General features: G+C 36.1%; 1 protein-coding gene across 1 annotated transcript in view; it reads right to left on the reverse strand.

Moving 5' to 3' along the window:
• SLC15A5 (solute carrier family 15 member 5) overlaps positions 1-19357 on the reverse strand; it is a 92569-nt gene that overhangs the window by 51386 nt on the left and 21826 nt on the right. The window contains exon 4 of the mRNA XM_005570252.4: positions 3333-3553. Within this exon, the coding sequence (XP_005570309.3) occupies positions 3333-3553 (221 nt within the window). The remainder of the gene's footprint in view (positions 1-3332; positions 3554-19357) is intronic.

The following is a 19357-nucleotide window of genomic DNA, read 5'->3' on the forward strand; positions in this document are numbered from 1 at the left end:
TCACCACCATCCTGGGAGAGCAGTCTCGCTCAAATATCCAGATGATAACTTCTCATTTGAAACCTTTGCTAACCCCTTCTCTAGACTCAAATGTACAGTTCAAGAGGGTATATATGGAGAATCAGTGTTATGGTGTCAGCACAGCTGTTACCAAGTCCACCAATTATAAAATGAGCCTATTGCCATGTTAACTGCCCAAACACAGGACAAAACCACATTTTCACTGAGATTCTTTCTATAGAAAACGTGTCCTGGTGATCATTTATCTTCCGATCTTTAATTTGACCCTTAGCATAGTAAACAAGGATTGTTTTGGCTGGGTACAGATGGCAAGAGTTGAAGGAACATTAGTTCGTTCTGCCCTACTTCAATAAAAATTATTAGGCATGGATCCCCCATCGGAGGAAAATGAATGATGTGTTTTAACAAAAAGTGCTGGCAGCAGAACAACTCTAAGACTGAAAGGCTCCCAGCACAACTTGGAAGTTTCTGTTACTGATTTCAAATGAGAATTATTGTTAATAGGAATAAAGTTATTATCGGCATGAATCACAGACATGGAAATCTGTTAACTTAATAATGTGGCAAATGTACTATTAATCTTTAGTGAAGCAATATTAATATATTGCCTAATCTTAGAAAAGGCTCCAGTGTCTTGAAAGCTTGAAATCATTTCTGCCTCTGCCTCAAGTTCTGAAATCATCCCCGTGTAAAATTTTAAATACTTTTATTTCATCCAAGCCTGTGAGTATTCGGAAATAATTGCTGTCAATAGAGATTCATTCTCACCTTTGAGTGGCCAGTAATGTCAAATGGCAACCTCATCAGTCGTAATATCAACATATTTTAGATGTATGTCCTGCAACTGAAGGTCAATAATGGCTACTAAATTTAAAATATGTATGAAATTCTATGATGTTTTATTCTTGGTACTTTGATTGCCTTTGTATTGGTGATTATTCCATTTGGGGGCAAAAATCTAATCCCAGCCTATCCTATTGGAAATTCCTCTGCCTCCCTGGTGAAGTATGATCTAAGCATTTTCTTTGAAGTTTCTAGCCTAACATTACTGCATATAATTTTGGAATCTATGTAGTATCAGGGTTTTTTAACCGAGTGCAAAATGATATTGAGGGTAATAAAGCATGGCCCTTGACACTAATCCTGAGTTGGGATGTTGCTGTGCCACACACTAGCAAGGTGACTGGGAACAAGTTGCAAGTTCGTTTCTGAACCTCGGATTTAGGAAGGTGATAGCCATGTAGCCTTGCTATGGGGATTAAATTACATACTGTGAAGCTATCTTTTAGAAGCTATGACACATAATAGGTGATCAATAAGTATTAATTTCTATGCTTTGCAATAAATTGGGCATCTTGAGTTGGTGATATGCTTAAAAATTAGTTTATCAAAATTTATTGCAATATATGTTAAAATAAAAAATATATGACTGTGTGCAAAGAAGGCTCGAACTTGGTGGAAAGAAATATCAGGTGTCATTGCATTATGAAGTTAAGCAACTGGTATTCTGTGCTACTTGCACATAAGGTTTTCAGGTTAGCTATGGACCATGTAGTAATTTTGTACTGTTTATCAGTTCCTCCATTCTAAGAGGTTTTATTATATTAATGTTTACATATATGGTAATATTTCTGCTGTATTCTGTTTTTGTGGCTACTGCTATTGCAAAATCAAGAGGGAGTTTGAATCTCCTAAATCAGACTAGTTTTCATGCATTATTTAGTCTAGAGGTCAAGAAACTTTCTGTAAAGGGCCAGATAGTAAATATGTCCACATATGGGTTCCGTGGCAGTTACTCAACTCTGCTATTTTTGTACATAAGAAGACATAGATATTACAAAACAAAGAGCATGGCTATGTTCTGATAAAACTTCATTTATGGACACTAAAATTTAAATTTTATACAATTTTCTTTGTTTTCTTTCTTTCTTGTTTTCTTTTCTTTTTTCTTTTTTTTTTTTTTTGAGATGGAGTTTCGCTCTTGTTGCCCGGGCTGGATGGCATGATCTCTGCTCATCACAACCTCCGCCTCCCAGGTTCAAGTGATTCTCCTGCCTCAGCCACCCAAGCAGCTGGGATTACAGGCATGCACCACCAAGCTCGCTAATTTTGTATTTTAGTAGAGACAGGTTTTCTCCATTTTGGTAAGCCTGGTTTCAAACTCCTGACCTCAGGTAATCTGCCTGCCTCGGCCTCCCAAAGTGCTGAGATTATAGGCGTGAGCCACCACGCCGGGCTAAATTTTATACAATTTTCATGTGCCAGAAAACACTATTCTTTTTAATTTTTTTTCAAACATACAAAAATGTAAAAATCTTCTTAGCTTACAGGATGTACAAAAATAAGTAGTGGACTGGATTTGGCCTGCAGATAGCGGATTGCTAACCGCTGGCTTAGAGGGGCAGGCACCGTACTGAGAGGCAGAGGACAGATTGCGCTTTCCCTTGCACTACTGTTAGCTGTGACCTGGGGCGCCTCACCTCTACCGAAAGAAAGTCACTTAATTTTTCTGAGCCGAAGGTTACTCTTTAACAAATAAAGTAGTTGATGAAGTTAATCTCTAACTTTTGTTGCAGCTCTATTATTCTGTGATTTCTAAATGTAACTCATTCATGAGCCTTCTAAATTCCAAGTTGGGGGTTAGCAATGAACAAAGTCCCAGATTTATTCAAAGACATTTGTAATCATTTATTTTTCGCAGTAAATAAGTTAGTCTTTAACTCTAACCACATGTAAAAATTTTTTCAATCACATATATCTATAAAAGATACTTTGGGCTTAATGTTTTCCCTTGATTTTCTCACAGCACAGGAACAGATTCCCCAAGGAACTAATAGAGTGGGTGGGGAGAGAATCGCTTGCTCATTAGTACTTATATTTAAGAGTACAGTGGAGGTGGTACTCAAATCAGTCAATTTAGCTACTTGTTAGTACCACTTTCTAAAGGTTTAATGAGGGAGGAAGGCAAAACCTTTGGCTAAAGGGAAGTTTGGTAATTGCTTACAGATCTGATATGTTCGTGCACTGCTCTTACGCCTTACAACTATGCACTCTGAAGTACTGTCTGCACCTACTGACAGACATTTATAGCTCCACAAAAGAAACACATCCCGGGTCTCCTCAGGTATGCCTCTGCCTGACCTCGCTTAGCTCTGGAAATCAGAGCCTGTAATGATGAGAAGCTTCTGTGGGATAACTGCCTGCCAATGTATATGGAAAGCACTCGTTGGGGAGAAAATTCACCTTGACTTGTACTGTTGACATGCAATCACTTTCCTGTTGTTGGGGCAGCACTCATCTCCTGTCCTTACCTGCATAATGCACATTCTGTAGAGGAGCTGAAAAATGAAGAGAGGGAGAAGGGTGAGGGAAAATGTTGTGTCTTCTACATGGAGCTCACTGCAGCAGCCACCATTTTTTTCTTTGGCATGGTCTAACTGGCTTGTCGCGTCTCTGCCAAGAGGGCAGTATTGCAGGTGGCATGTTTTCAGCGCACGAACCAACACCCCAACGCTTGTCAGGAGAGAACAACCTGCAAGTAATTGGAGATATTATGTATTAGTATAGGAATTGGTCTCCAGTTTTTCAAGATGCTGATCAGAAAGATAACGATTCAAGGATGCAGGGCAGTGAAGTGAGAAAGTTTTTAGCACCCAAATGGTTGGATTCAAAGGACCACACTTCTGACAGTGATTCTGGCATCCTGATGACCAGTCCAGGGTGGCCCCTAGCAGTTGATGTAAAAAGTGAAAAAGGTAAGATCAATGAAAACATATTAAAAGGGAAAGAAAGGTGACAAAATAATATGCCAAAGTTAAGGACTTCAGAATCTCTGAGAAGTCTCTAATGCATTAATGAATACAATAAACTGAACTTTCTTTAACATCCTTAACACAAAGAACTAATACTATCTTTTCATATAAATTATTATATAAATAATCCTCATTTTACTTAGCAGGTAGAGGGTGGCTTCTTATTGTGACATGGAGATGAAGGGAAATGTAATCTCTGCTTTAACTTTAGCCTTGGATTTCAGAAATAAGGTTAAACTTTGAACTCTCTAAATGATTTTATGCATGTTCATAGTGTCATTAAGAGTTCAGATTAGATTAGTTAGCTTTTGACTTTTCCAGTAGTTTCTTCTAGGTTTACATGGCTGTTGCTCTATGATCAGAAGCACTTTATTGCTTCAGATGGCAGCACTTACTGCTAGTGATTTGCAACCTCCTTGTTGCTTCTTTTATTTTTCTTTGAGACGGAGTCTCGCTCTGTTGCCCAGGCTGGAGAGCAGTGGCGCGATCTCGACTCATTGCAAGCTCCGCCTCCCGGGTTCATGCCATTCTCCTGCCTCAACCTCCGGAGTAGCTGGGACTACAGGCGCCCGCCACCTCGCCCGGCTAACTTTTTGTATTTATGGTAGAGACGGGGTTTCACTGTGTTAGCCAGGATGGTCTCAATCTCCTGACATCATGATCCACCCACCTAGGCCTCCCAAAGTGCTGGGATTACAGGCGTGAGCCATGGCGCCCTGCTGTTGCTTCTTTATGATCTTTCAGTTCCTACCTTTTCTTTGACTCCATTAGGATTTCCTGATACAATGACAGATACGAGACCCCCGTTTAAGTAGCAGTTCAGCTGTGCCATCATGATGGTTACAATTTTTCATAGCACTCCCTTTGACCAGATAAATCCCCCCAGAAATTATGTAGACACCAAACTACTGTTGCCAGGTAAATAGCATAATACATGTGAAAATGTTTGTGTTTCTCAAAAGAAGGCTGCTATAGAAACTCAAAGTATAGTTTGAAAGTCATTTTGATTATGTTCAAGTTTCCTATAATAAAATTCTAGATAAAATGCATTCTAATGAAATTCATTTATATGCCATAGAGTCTTGGTTTTTATATTTAAATAAAGAATATGTATTAATATATTTTTATAGCTATAAAGTGGTTATATTGATTTGATCTGGTCTTTTCTTCAAGAGTTGTAATAGACCCATTATGTCAGCCTTTGATTAATTGAGGTAGCTGGGGGCCTGGTAATTGAATATGGAGCCTTTCACCTCTAAGTCACTGAATCAAATCCAGCCCAAATTGGTAGTGACCAAGAATGATTATAGCTGTGGCTCTTTGGTGGCCTTTGTGAAGTGTGCTTAGGTCTTCTGGGAGTATGTTGGGATACTTGCTAACAGGAGATAGGCTTATATCTATAGTCACTTTTGCCTCTTCTTAGTCACTGTTGCCTGAAGTAGATGAAGGCCCACGTACTGGTAAGGCCAAGAAAATAGAAGCCCCTGTGAGACGCCAAGATTTGTTTCTCTTAGGAAAGAAGTAATAGGGACTGCTCTTTATTATTAAGAGAATGAACTGCTCTATTATGAGACTTTCCTAGCTATTTCAATTAGTTTACTTAAGGTTTAAGTAAGATGAGAACTGAGAATGTGTTGATGAACAGTCTGGAAACTGAATTTGAACAGGCCTGGACTGGGGGCTTAACTTCCTGACATTTCCTTACAATCTTGTCTCTGTTACTCATCAACCTGTTCTCTGCTAAACTCTTGCAAAACGGTGCTGTGTAGATAGTAGGGTTATTATGAACACTGATCCAAATTACTTTTTGCTTTCAGGTAGGTTTTATTATTAAATGATAAGTATTTGTAGGATGAAAGATTATTTCCTAAGATATTTTCTCCAGTTTCCCCCCAATTTTTAAAATTCAGGAATTTGTATTAAATATAATATATTTTAAACTCACTAACCCTTTTTTTGTATAAACAACCACTATTTGTTGCAAGATGAACTTGGATCTGCTTCTAATACATGACAAATTGATACCTGCAATCTTATTAAACAATTAAATATTGCCATCATTTTATTTCTAACGAGAGGTAGTAGTAGTTCAGATTAGTGCTTCTCAACCTGTGTTAAAAGCGAGTTTTAAAAAAAATTTCTCAACTATCATGGTCAATTCATTTGTGAAATCCAATAAAAATGAAATATCTAAACACAAAATAAAGGCATACAAAATATAAGCCTTGATATTTTTATTATTAGATTCAACAGACATAAGATGTCACTGTCCATAAATATCTCTGTATGTTTTCTCTTAACGTCTGTATTTATTTTGTTGTATACTGGCAACAAATAGTTCAGACACCAGCACTGCTCCATGAACCAGGCTTTGTGTAGCACTGATTTCAGTTGAATATGTACTTTGAAAAATGAACTTGTTTAAACAAATAAAATTGTATCAGATATAGTTATATGAAGCAACAAAAACAAAATGGCCAAGAAACAAGAAATGATAACATATGAATGAGGTCTAAAACTCTAGCTAACACAGCAAGGGCATATAATTGATGCCAAAGAAATGTCATCACGATCATTGATTTATTCCACATATTTACTGAGAATCTACCAGGAGTCAGGAAACTGTTTTAGGCCCCGAAAATATAGCAGTGAATAGTACCTACAAACTCCTGATTCTTCTTTGTGGTGGGGGAGACCCTAAAAGCAGGAAAATATTAGGCAAGTTCTATGATGAAAACACAGTGGGCTGATATGGTAAGAGACCTATTGTGGGGTAGAGGAGACCTCCTAGAGAGTTGACATATGAACTGAGGGTTAAATGACTAGAAATAGGCAAAGAGACCTAGGAAACATATGCCAGACTTATCACAAAGTAGAAATTAGCCAGGAGGGGTTCAGAAATCATAAAGGCCAATAAGGCAGTAGCTGAGTTAGAGGGAGGATTGTGGGGAGATGAGGTCTAGGAGGTTGTCAGGGGGGTCAGATTATATAGGTCAAAGTAAGGAACTTGACGTTTATCTACAATAGTATAGAAAACCATTAAGAAGTTTTAAGTAGACTAGAGAGATCTTATGATGTATATTTTAAAATAGTTACTCTGGAACCCTGGTAGATGCATGGATAATGAATTTTAGGGGCCTGGGGAACAGGCAGGAGATAGTGGTGACCCAGACTAGTACAGTAGTAGCCATGAAGAGAAATGAAGAGAATGGGATGGTTTTTGAACAATCAGTAAAATTTTCTGATGTGGGAAAGGGGTGAAGAAGTGAGAAAATTTGAAGATGTCTGCTTTTTTTCCCCTTAAACAACTGGATGTTGGTGACTTTATTGAGAGGGAGAAAAAGAGAAGCCAGTCTGTAGTTAGCTGAATCAGGAGTTGTGTTTTGGTCAAATTAAGTTTGAGGAATTATTAGATAACCAAGTCAACATGTCAAATAAGAAGTAGAATATATGCTTTTCAAGGTCAGGAGAGAGGTCAATAGGACATTGAGTGTTTGGTATATTAGATGCATTAAAAGTCATGAGTCTAGAGATTAGTTGAGGAAAGAGGCAGGAAGAGAAGATTCAGGGTCCCTGGAATGAATCCTAGGGCTGTACATCGGGTAGGAAATTATCACAGGAGAAAGGTTGGTTAAGGAGATTGAGAAGAGGTAGACAGTGTGCTAGATGAGTTGTAAGAGGGAAGGAAAGGAGTGAAATAATAAACCTAAGTCGATCAACTAGACTGAGAGAGACCCAGTAAGTCAGCAAGAAAGTCCAAGAAAAGAAACTATACAATAATCTGTCTACCCAAAGGGAGTGGCCCTTGTCCCATGAAACTGTAGTTACCACTAAATGTTAGGATGGATACCCTGTTGAAAACATTTACATGTAAACATCATACCACTTCCTTGGATTAATCCATTAGACTTAATAGAAAACTCATGCCTTCTATGCAGATAATTTTGGATGTCATGTAGGCTCAGCCTTTAAAAAACTCCATTATCATTGTAGTTCTCAAATTGATTTTCTGTACCAGGAGCAGAAATGAGAAGTTGACGAAAATACTGAAATGAAAAATTCAACTGAGACTTCAAGTTCTGGTTTAAATGTGCAGGGCAAACACACCAGGCGTGCACATTTTAAAATAAAACAGATGAACTATTTTAAGTGTTTTATTGCAAAACTTAAAGATTGTAGTTATTACTATTTTTTTTAAAAAAACTTTTAGAAAGCAATTTTCCTATTCTTTGGACCTTTAAGTCCTTGGCTTTAATGTTCTACTCTTCTGACCTTGATCTAATCATGAATATCTATGCTACTTAATTATAATTTAAAAAGCCTACATTGCACTCTAGATGGTAGATGCACATTTTTTTTTTCTTTGGTCACCTGCCAGTTCTCAAAATTATAGCAGTGGGAAGAAATGCAAATGAAAGCCGTGCTTGACAGCTAAACATAATGGAATGCATGGTCCACATTTGAAAAGTTACCTTAAAATAAAAGGTAGCATATAAAAAATCATTTCTTTAAGGTCACCTATGGCTTTGAATTACAGCTTTGAGGAATTTCCAATTTAGTCATCAGAGAGAAAGAAGCCAAAATAAGGATTATATACTTCACTAGAGGAAAGACAGAGTTCTACTTCATCATAGTTGGGTGATCTTAGAAATAGTAAACAAAACAAGGAAAACAAAGCACAACCCTCAAATATTCATTTTATAGAGGCTTGTGTAAAGTCAGCCACTGGAGAACATTTTCTATGCTAATTGTTCCTGTAGCTAATAAAGTTTTACCTTGTTAACATCCAAAAACAGGTTACCTTATCACATGTTAAAATATGTAATATATGGACTGCAATAGGCTGGTAGTAAACAGAGTTGATTATGTAGATCTGTATTAGTTGAAGGAGAATTGTATTTCTTTATTCAGATGAATATATATTCAAATAGTAGATTAAGAAGCAAATGAATGGATGCTGAATAGTTATTTAGAAAATTTGAATCCAAAAATAGTAATGAATGTATGCATACATATGTGTGCATATGTGTGTGTGTATTCACAAAACCCCAAATTATTTGATAATTAGACACTTGAGAAAGTGCCAAAGTGGTTTTTAGGAAAAATCATATACTTTACATTTTCTTCTTTTTTTTTTTTTTGCTATTTAGGACTTTTTGCATATTGACCCCAAGAATGGGGTCTATCAGGAGGACATGTACTGCTAAGTGTGGTCCACAGACCACAGAGCTCTCAGAAACAGGACAGTGTATAATATTTTCAATGCTTCACTGCCTCAGTATGTGGTGTAATAGAATGAACTCCAGTCTAAGAAAAAGAAGACTTGGGTTCTGGTTTCACTGCAGCTCTTTTCTGTGACATCTTAAGCAAGTCATTTAATTATATTATGTCTCAGTTTCTGTGCTCAGTTTAACAATAACAAACACTGATTGAACACTTACCATATTCAAGTATTTATAAGACACAGGAATTTCTAATTGTTTTTATAAATAGATAATTTCAACATGTGTGGTAAATAAAATGATAAAGGTGTGTTCAGAGTGCTACAGGAGCAGGGGCAAAGCATCCAGAAGCTAGTCTGCAAAAGGTGCCCTTCCTACCTAGGGCTGTACATCCTAGGTGTAGGATAAAAATAAAATAACATTGGTGAATGTGCCTCATTTTTAAAAATGTAACTCATTGCATTACTATTGGTAGCTGTATAGAGAAATAAAAGGAAAAGAAAAATATGTTATGAACTAAGGTCTGAGTTAAACAAGATGAATAGAGAGACTTAACAATGGAACAGAATAGAAACTCCAAAAGTGCAAGTGAAAGTATGCAATGAAGATGGCATCTAAAATCAGTTTGAAAAACATAAGCTTTTTAATAAGTAAGGTTAGGATAAGTTGGTAATAATATGGAAAAAAGATACAGTTGGGTTTATTCTTAAAAGATATTCTGACATAATTTATGAAGGGGTCAGAGAGGTAAAGAAAAGAGGCAATAAAATTAATACTAAAATAAAATGTGGATTAATTCTTTTATAACCTGAAAGTGAGTAAAACTTTTTACCACGACTCAAAATTTAGAAGCAGTAAGGGAGAATATTGATGAATTTTATTACAAACATAAACCCCAATGAAAGACAAAACAAACACATGGAAAAACTTGTGCATAAAAAATAACACAAGAAGCAAGTTAAAAATATGTATGATAAATAGGAAATAATATTTGCAACTTTTATCATAGATAAAATGTTAATACTCCCAAAATATAAAAATGCTCTAAAATTGACAAGAAAGGAACAACCAAACAACCTACTCTTAACAAATTGAACAAAGAAGCAATCACAAGGGAATTTAGAAAATATCTGGACACAGATCAAAACAAAAACACACTATACCAAAACTTATGAGATGCAGCAAGAGTGGTAAATACTAACATGAAAGTTTTTAATGGCAAATGTTTATATTAATGAAGAATGATCTCAAATCAATAACCTTACACCTCAAGGAGCTAGAGAAAGAAGAACGAACAATACAAAGTCAGAAGAAGGAAGGAAATAATAAAGATTAGAGCAGAGATAAAATAGAGAATGGAAAACAATAGAAAAAACTCAATGAAAACATGTTGGTTTTTGGAAAGATTCAAAAAATTAACAAACCCTATCTAGACTAAGAAAAATAGAGGAAAGACTCTAATAATTAAAAATAGAAATGAAAGGAGACATTACGAATGGTGTCACAGAAATAAAAAGGCTTATAGAGGAACAATTATACACCAACAAATTATATAACCTAGAAGAAATGGATAGCTTTCTATAAACATACAACCTATTAAGACTGAATCATGACAAAATAGAAAATCTGAAAAGACCTAAAACTAGTGGAAAAACTTAAACAGTAATCAAAAACCCCCTAGAAGAAATGCCCAAGACCAGATGGATCCACTGGAGAATTCTACCAAACATTTAAAGAAGAATTAACACCAGTTTTTCTTGAACTCTTGCAAAGACTCTAAAAAGAGAAAACATTCCCAGCTATTCAGAGGCCAGCATTACTTTGATACCAAAACCAGACAAAGACATAACAAGAAAAGAAAAGTACAGACCAATAGTTCTGATGAATATTGATACAAAATAGTAACAAACCAAGTTGAATAGCACATTAAAGGGGTCATAGACCACAGACAAGTGGAATTTATACCTGGAATTCAAAAATAGTTCAACATACAAAAATCAATCAGTGTAATACATCACACTAACAAAATGGACAAAAACCACATGATCATCTCAATGGATGCAGAAAAAACATTTGACAAAATTCAACACCCTTTCATGATAAAAACATTAGACAAAGTAAGAATAGCAGGAAACTACCTTAACATAATAAAAGTTACATATGAATATCCCACAGCTCACATCATACTCAATGGGAAAGACTGAATGCTTTTCCTCTAAGATTAGGAACAAGGCAAAGATGCCCACTCTTGCTGCTATTATTGAACATAGTGCTGGAAGTTTCAGACAGAGAAATAACAAGAGAAAAAGAACTAAAAAGCATACAAATCAGAATAGAAGAAGGAAAAGTGCCTCTGTTCACAGACGGCATGATCTTATATGTACCAAATGCTAGGAATTCGACACAAAAGTCATTGGAATTAATAAAGGAATTCAGCAGTTTCAGAATACAAGATCATCACTCAAAAGTCAGTTGCGTTTCTATAATGAACGATGACTGATCTGAAAGTAAATTAAGGAAACATAGCATTGAAAAGATAAATACTTAGAATAAACTTAACCAAGAAGATGAAAGACTTGTATAGTGGAAACTATAAAACTTTACCAAAAAAAAAATGGAAGAATATACAAATAAATGGAAAGATATCCTGTGCTTGTGAATTGGAAGACTTAATATTGTTAAAATGTCCATACTAGCCAAAGTGATCTATGGATTCAATGCAATCCCTGTCAAAATCTCAATAGCATTTTTGTAGAAATAGAAAAAAATTCCTGAAATTCATATGGAATATTAATAGTTAAAACAAACTTGAAAAAAGAAAATTGAAGTTGGATGTCCCACACGTCTTGATTTTAAAACATACTACAAAGTAACAGTAATTAAGAGTGCAAGGTTCTGATATGATGATAGGTATATAGACCAATGGAACAGAGTAGAAAACCCAGAAATACACCCTTGCATATGTTGCCAAATAATTTTCAACAAGGGTGCCAAGACTACATAAGGGGGAAAGGACAGTCTCTTTAACAAATAGGGTGGGGAAAATTGGATATCCACATGCAAAAGAATGAAGTTGGATCCTTGCTTTACACCATATACAAAAATTAACTCAAAATAAATTAAAGACCTAAAAGTAAGAGCTAAAACTATTAAACTCCTACAGGAAGAAACTACAGGGCAACAGCTTCAGTAGACTGGATTTAGCAATGATTTCTTGGACATGACAATAAAACAGAGGCAACAAAAAAATTTAAAAACAGACAAATGGGATGGCATCAAACATGAAAACTTCTGCATTTCAAAGAAAACAATCCACAGGGTGAAAAGGCAACGTATGGAATGGGAGAAAATAATTGCATAACATATGTCTGATATGGGGTTAATATCCAGAATGTATAATGAATTTCTACAACTTAATAACAACCCCCCCAACCTCAAATAACCTGTTTAAAAATAACCAAAGGACTTGAATAGACGTTTCTTCAAATGAGATTTATAGATGGCCGATACACACATGAAATGATGCTGAACATCACTAATTACTAGGGAAATGCAAACCAAAACCATAATGAGGCTGAGTGTCATGGTTCACACCTCTAATCCCAGCACTTTGGGAGGACGAGGTGGCAAAATCCTTGGAGCTCAGGAGTCTGAGATCAGCCTAGGCAACATAGGGAGACTCTGCCTAGGCAACATAGGGAGACTCTGCCTTTGAAATAATAATAATAATAATAATAAACAGGATATCACTTCATAACCATCATTCAAAATGGGCAATATTAAAATATCAGAAAATTACTGCATTGACAAAGATGTGGAGAAATTGTGGGTAACCCTTGTGCACTGTTGGCGGAAATGTAAAATGATGCAGCCTTTATGGAAAGCAGTAAACAGAGTTCTCAAAAACTTTAAAGTAGAATTACTACTATATGATCCAGCAATCCCACTTCTGAGTATATATCCACAAGAATTCAAAGTGAGATTGTGAGGAAACATTTACATACCCACATTCATCTCAGCATTATTTATATTTGCCAAGAGCTAGGCACATCCCACATGTCCATTGTTACACAAGTGAATAAAGAAAATGTGGTATATACATACAATGGAATGTTATGTGGCACTAATATCCTAATATTCTCAAGGTATATCCATGTTGTAGCATGTGACAGGATGCTACAACATGGATAAACCTTGAGGATATTAGGCTAAGTGAGTTGCAATAAAAGGACAAATACTGTATGATTCCACTCATATGAAGTATCTAAAGCAGTCAAAAAATAGAAACAGAAAGTAGAAAGGCATTTACCAAGGGCTAGGAGCAGTGGGGGGGAGGAATTAGTGTTTAGTGGATATACAGCTTTAGTGTTGCGGCAAGATGAAAAAGTTCTAGAAATCCGTTGCATAACAATGTGAATATACTTAACACTACTGAACGGTACACTTAAAATGATTAAGGTGGCTTATTTCACTTAACACCGTGTCTTCCAGTTCTACTCGTGTTGCTGCAAATGACAGGATTTTATTCCTTTTTATGGCTGAATAGTATTCCATTGTGTATAGATACCACATTTTCTTTATCCATTCATTTGTTGTTGGACGCCTAGACTGATTCCATATCTCAGCTATTGTGAGTCGTGCTGCAATAAATATGAGGGTGCAAATGTCTCTGATATATTGACTTCCCTTCCTTTGCATAAATGAATGAAACTGGAAGACATTATGTTAAGTGAAATAAGCCCAGAGAACTTTAAACATTGCATGTTCTCATTTACATGTGGAAGCTAAAAAAAAGCTGATCTCAAAGAAGTAAAACATAGAACAGAGGATATTAGAGGCTGGGAAGCATAGAGGAAAGGGAGAGATTTATTAAGTGACACAAAATTATAGCTAGGTAGGAGGAATATGTAGTAGTGTTCCACACCACTGTAGGATGACTGTAGTTAACAATAAAATATTATGTAGTTTTAGATAGTTAGAAGGATATTGAATTTTCCCAACACAAAGAAATGATGTTTGAGATGATGGATCTGCCAATTACCCTGATGTGATTACTATACATTATATGTATTGAAACATCACTAGGTACCTCATAAATATGTACAATTATTATTATCAATTAAAAGCTACAATAAATAGTCCTGATACCTGAATGCCTAAGCTGAAAATTACATGTTCATCTTATACACTCAGAAAAAAAGTGATAAAGGTGGTAAATTTTATATTATGTGTGTGTGTGTTTTTTTGTTTTTTTACCGCAATAAATACTACAACCCTATAGAAAAGTTGAACTAGAAACATGAACAGGTAATTCACTGAAAAAGAAATTCAAAATGCTCTAAGGCAATGAAAAGATTCTCAACTCTTCTCAAAATAAGAATAATACAAATTTAAACCACAGCAAGATACCATTTTCCACCCTCGACTTGGCAAAAATCCCAAAGTTTGACAATATACTTTGAGAGGCTGTGGGGAAACAGGCATTCTTGTCCATTTTTGGTAGAAATACAAAATAGTGCCACAACCACTATAGAAAGGAATTTGGCAACATATAGAAAAATTATATTTGGACTTACTTTTGATTTGAATCTATCCTAAAGATATAATGGCAAAAAAAAAAAAAAAAAACAAAGAGAAACATGCACCAAGCTATTTATCAGAATCTACTTAATACAGCAAATGTAAAAAAGCAACCCAAATGTCTATCCATATGGGACTGGTAAAATAAATGATAGTTTGTTACACAATAAATATACAATTATAAAATGATCCCTAAACTATACTAACTAAAAAAAAAGCAAGTGAGAAAAGTGTGCATTATATGTTACTTCTTCCATCAAAAGGGCAGACAGTATCTATGCCTACATGCACACACACATATTTTAATATTTGCATTTATTTAAAAAATGGAAGGGTAATCCAGAAAACCAAGGAAGCGATGAAAAACAGCAAGAGGTTTATCTGAACGACTAAGGTACCAACATGAAGGGGACTTCACTGTCCAAATATGGAAACAAAATTGAGAATCACTAGCTGTAGTAGACTGAAACACATCAAAAATGCTTAAGAGCATAAATTCATAATTACAGTTTTTTAAAAAAGAAATCCTAATAATTACTTTTGCAGAATGTTGAAATTCAACTCAATAATTTGAAAATCTATAGATGGAAATACTTAAATGTTTATCTTCTTTTTATTACAGAAACTATACCTCAGTGTAACTAGTTGATGAGGAGATATTTGTCTTTATGAAATTATTTCAGTTAGTAAAAGAGGAAGAAATATAGAATGTAATCACCTTGCAATCCTCAATAAAATATTGGATTTGGGCAAAAATAATCAATGAATGCTAACTCTGCAAAAACAGACATTATGCTTCTTAATTAAAGTACATAATGCCACCTATGAAGAAATTTGGCCAAAATGAAATCTGAATCTGCAAGTATCTAGGTCTATTAGAAAATTTACAGGACTGCTTAGTGCAGAGCTGAGTTCAATTCCTGGATATCCTTGTTAACTTTCTGTCTCTGCTGATCTGTTGACAGTGACATCTACAGAACTCTCCACCCCAAATCAACAGAATATACATTCTTCTCAGCACCACATCGCACTTATTCCAAAATTGACCACATAGTTGGAAGTAAAGCACTCTTCGGCAAATGTAAAAGAACAGAAATTATAACAAACTGTCTCTCAGACCACAGTGCAATCAAACTAGAACTCAGGATTAAGAAACTCACTAAAAACCGCTCAACTACATGGAAAATGAACAACCTGCTCCTGAATGATGACTGGGTACATAACGAAATGAAGGCAGAAATAAAGATGTTCTTTGAAACCAATAAGAACAAATACACAACATACCAGAATTTCTGGGACACATTTAAAGCAGTGTGTAGAGGCAAATTTATAACACTAAATGCACACAAGAGAAAGCAGGAAAGATCTAAAATTGACATGCTAACATCACAATTAAAAGAACTAGAGAAGCAAGAGCAAACACATTCAAAAGCTAGCAGAAGGCAAGAAATGACAAAGATCAGAGCAGAACTGAAGGAGACAGAGACACAAAAAAACCCTTCAAAAAATCAGTGAGTCCAGGAGCTGGTTTTTTGAAAAGATCAACAAAATTGATAGACCACTAGCAAGACTAATAAAGAAGAAAAGAGAGAAGAATCAAATAAATGCAATAAAAAATGATAAAGGGGATATCACCACCGATCACACAGAAATACAAACTACCATCAGAGAATACTATAAACACCTCTACACAAATAAACTAGAAAACCTAGGAGAAATGGATAAATTTCTGGACACACAAACTCTCCCAAGACTAAACCAGGAAGGAGTTGAATCCCTGAATAGACCAATAGCAGGCTCTGAAATTGAGGCAATAATTAATAGCCTACCAACCAAAAAAATTCGAGGACCAGATGGATTCACAGCCGAATTCTACCAGAGGTACAAGGAGGAGCTGGTACCATTCCTTCTGAAACTATTCCAATCAATAGAAAAAGAGGGAATCCTCCCTAACTCATTTTATGAGGCCAACATCATCCTGATACCAAAGCCTGGCAGAGACACACACAAAAAAGAGAACTTTAGACCAATATCCCTGATGAACATCGATGCAAAAATCCTCAATAAAATAGTGGCAAACCGGATCCAGCAGCACATCAAAAAGCTTATCGACCATGATCAAGTGGGCTTCATCCCTGGGATGCAAGGCTGGTTCAACATACGCAAATCAATAAACGTAATCCAGCATATAAACAGAACCAAAGACAAAAACCACATGATTATCTCAATAGATGCAGAAAAGGCCTTTGACAAAATTCAACAGCCCTTCATGCTAAAAACGCTCAATAAATTCGGTATTGATGGAACGTATCTCAAAATAATAAGAGCTATTTATGACAAACCCACAGCCAATATCATACTGAATGGGCAAAAACTGGAAAAATTCCCTTTGAAATCTGGTACAAGACAGGGATGCCCTCTCTCACCACTCCTATTCAACATAGTGTTGGAAGTTCTGGCTAGGGCAATCAGGCAAGAGAAAGAAATAAAGTGTATTCAGTTAGGAAAAGAAGAAGTCAAATTGTCCCTGTTTGCAGTTGACATGATTGTATATTTAGAAAACCCCATCGTCTCAGCCCAAAATCTCCTTAAGCTGATAAGCAACTTCAGCAAAGTCTCAGGATACAAAATTAATGTGCAAAACTCACAAGCATTCTTATACACCAGTAACAGACAGACAGAGAGCCAAATCATGAGTGAACTCCCATTCACAATTGCTTCAAAGAGAATAAAATACCTAGGAATCCAACTTACAAGGGATGTGAAGGACCTCTTCAAGGAGAACTACAAACCACTGCTCAGTGAAATAAAAGAGGACACAAACAAATGGAAGAACATACCATGCTCATGGATAGGAAGAATCAGTATCGTGCAAATGGCCATACTGCCCAAGGTAATTTATAGATTCAATGCCACCCCCATCAAGCTACCAATGACTTTCTTCACAGAACTGGAAAAAAACACTTTAAAGTTAATATGGAACCAAAAAAGAGCCCGCATTGCCAAGACAATTCTAAGCTAAAAGAACAAAGCTGGAGGCATCACGCTACCTGAGTTCAAACTATACTGCAAGGCTATAGTAACCAAAACAGCATGGTACTCATACCAAAACAGAGATATAGACCAATGGAACAGAACAGAACCCTCAGAAATAATAACACACGTCTACAACCATGTGACATTTGACAAATATGACAAAAACAAGAAATGGGGAAAGGATTCCTTATTTAATAAATGGTGCTGGGAAAATTGGCTAGCCATATGCAGAAACCTGAAACTTGATCCCTTACTTACACCTTATACAAAAATTAATTCAAGATGGATTAAAGACATAAATGTTAGACCTAAAACCATAAACAACCCTAGAAGAAAACCTAGGCAATACCATTCAGGACATAGGCATGGGCAAGGACTTCATGACTAAAACACCAAAAGCAATGGCAACAAAAGCCAAAATTGACAAATGGGATCTAATTAAACTAAAGAGCTTCTGCACAGCAAAAGAAACTACCATCCGAGTGAACAGGTAACCTACAGAATGGGAAAAAATTTTTGCAATCTGCTTATCTGACAAAGGGCTAATATCCAGAATCTACAAAGAACTCAAACAAAGTTACAAGAAAAAACACCCCCTCAAAAAGTGAGTGAAGGATATGAGCAGACACTTCTCAAAAGAAGACATTTGTGCAGCCAACACACACATGAAAAAATGCTCATCATCACTGGCCATCAGAGAAACGCAAATCAAAACCATAATGAGATACCATCTCACACCAGTTAGAATGGCAATCATTAAAAAGTCAAGAAACAACAGGTGCTGGAGAGGATGTGAAGAAGTAGGAACACTTTTACACTGTTGGTGGGACTGTAAACTAGTTCTAGCATTGTGGAAGACAGTGTGGTGATTCCTCCAGGATCTAGAACTAGAAATACCATTTGACCCAGCCATCCCATTACTGGGTATATACCCAAAGGATTATAAATCATGCTGCTATAAAGACACATGCACACATATGTTTATTGCGGCACTATTCCCAATAACAAAGACTTGGAACCAACCCAAATGTCCATCAGTGATAGACTGGATTAAGAAAATGTGGCACATATACACCATGGAATACTATGCAGCCATAAAAAAGGATGAGTTCATGTCCTTTGTAGGGACATGGATGCAGCTGGAAACTATCATTCTCAGCAAACTATCGCAAGGACAAAAAACCAAACACCGCATGTTCTCACTCATAGATGGGCATTGATCAATGAGAACACTTGGACACAGGAAGGGGAACACGACACACCAGGGCCTGTCGTGGGGTGGGGGGAGGGGGGAGGGATAGTATTAGGAGATATACCTAATGTAAATGATGAGTTAATGGGTGCAGCACACCAATATGGCACATGTATACATATGTAACAAACCTGTACATTGTGCACATGTACCCTAGAATTTAAAGTATAATAATAAAAAAAAAAGAAAATTTACAGGAAATACAGAGGGAAAGCTCTATGCGGATGCAATTCACAAAATCCAGACTACGGGAAATACTCTAAGAAATGTTACGATTTCTTTTTAAAACTGATAAATTAGGGGCCAGGCGTGGTGGCTCATGCCTTTAATCCCAGTACTTTGGAGGCCGAGGTGGGTGGATCACGAGGTCAGGGGATCAGGAGGTCAGGAGATTGAGACCATCATGGCTAACACAGTGAAACCCCATGTCTACT

This window comes from Macaca fascicularis, chromosome 11 (genome assembly GCF_037993035.2).
Source record: "Macaca fascicularis isolate 582-1 chromosome 11, T2T-MFA8v1.1".
Lineage (NCBI taxonomy): Eukaryota > Metazoa > Chordata > Mammalia > Primates > Cercopithecidae > Macaca > Macaca fascicularis.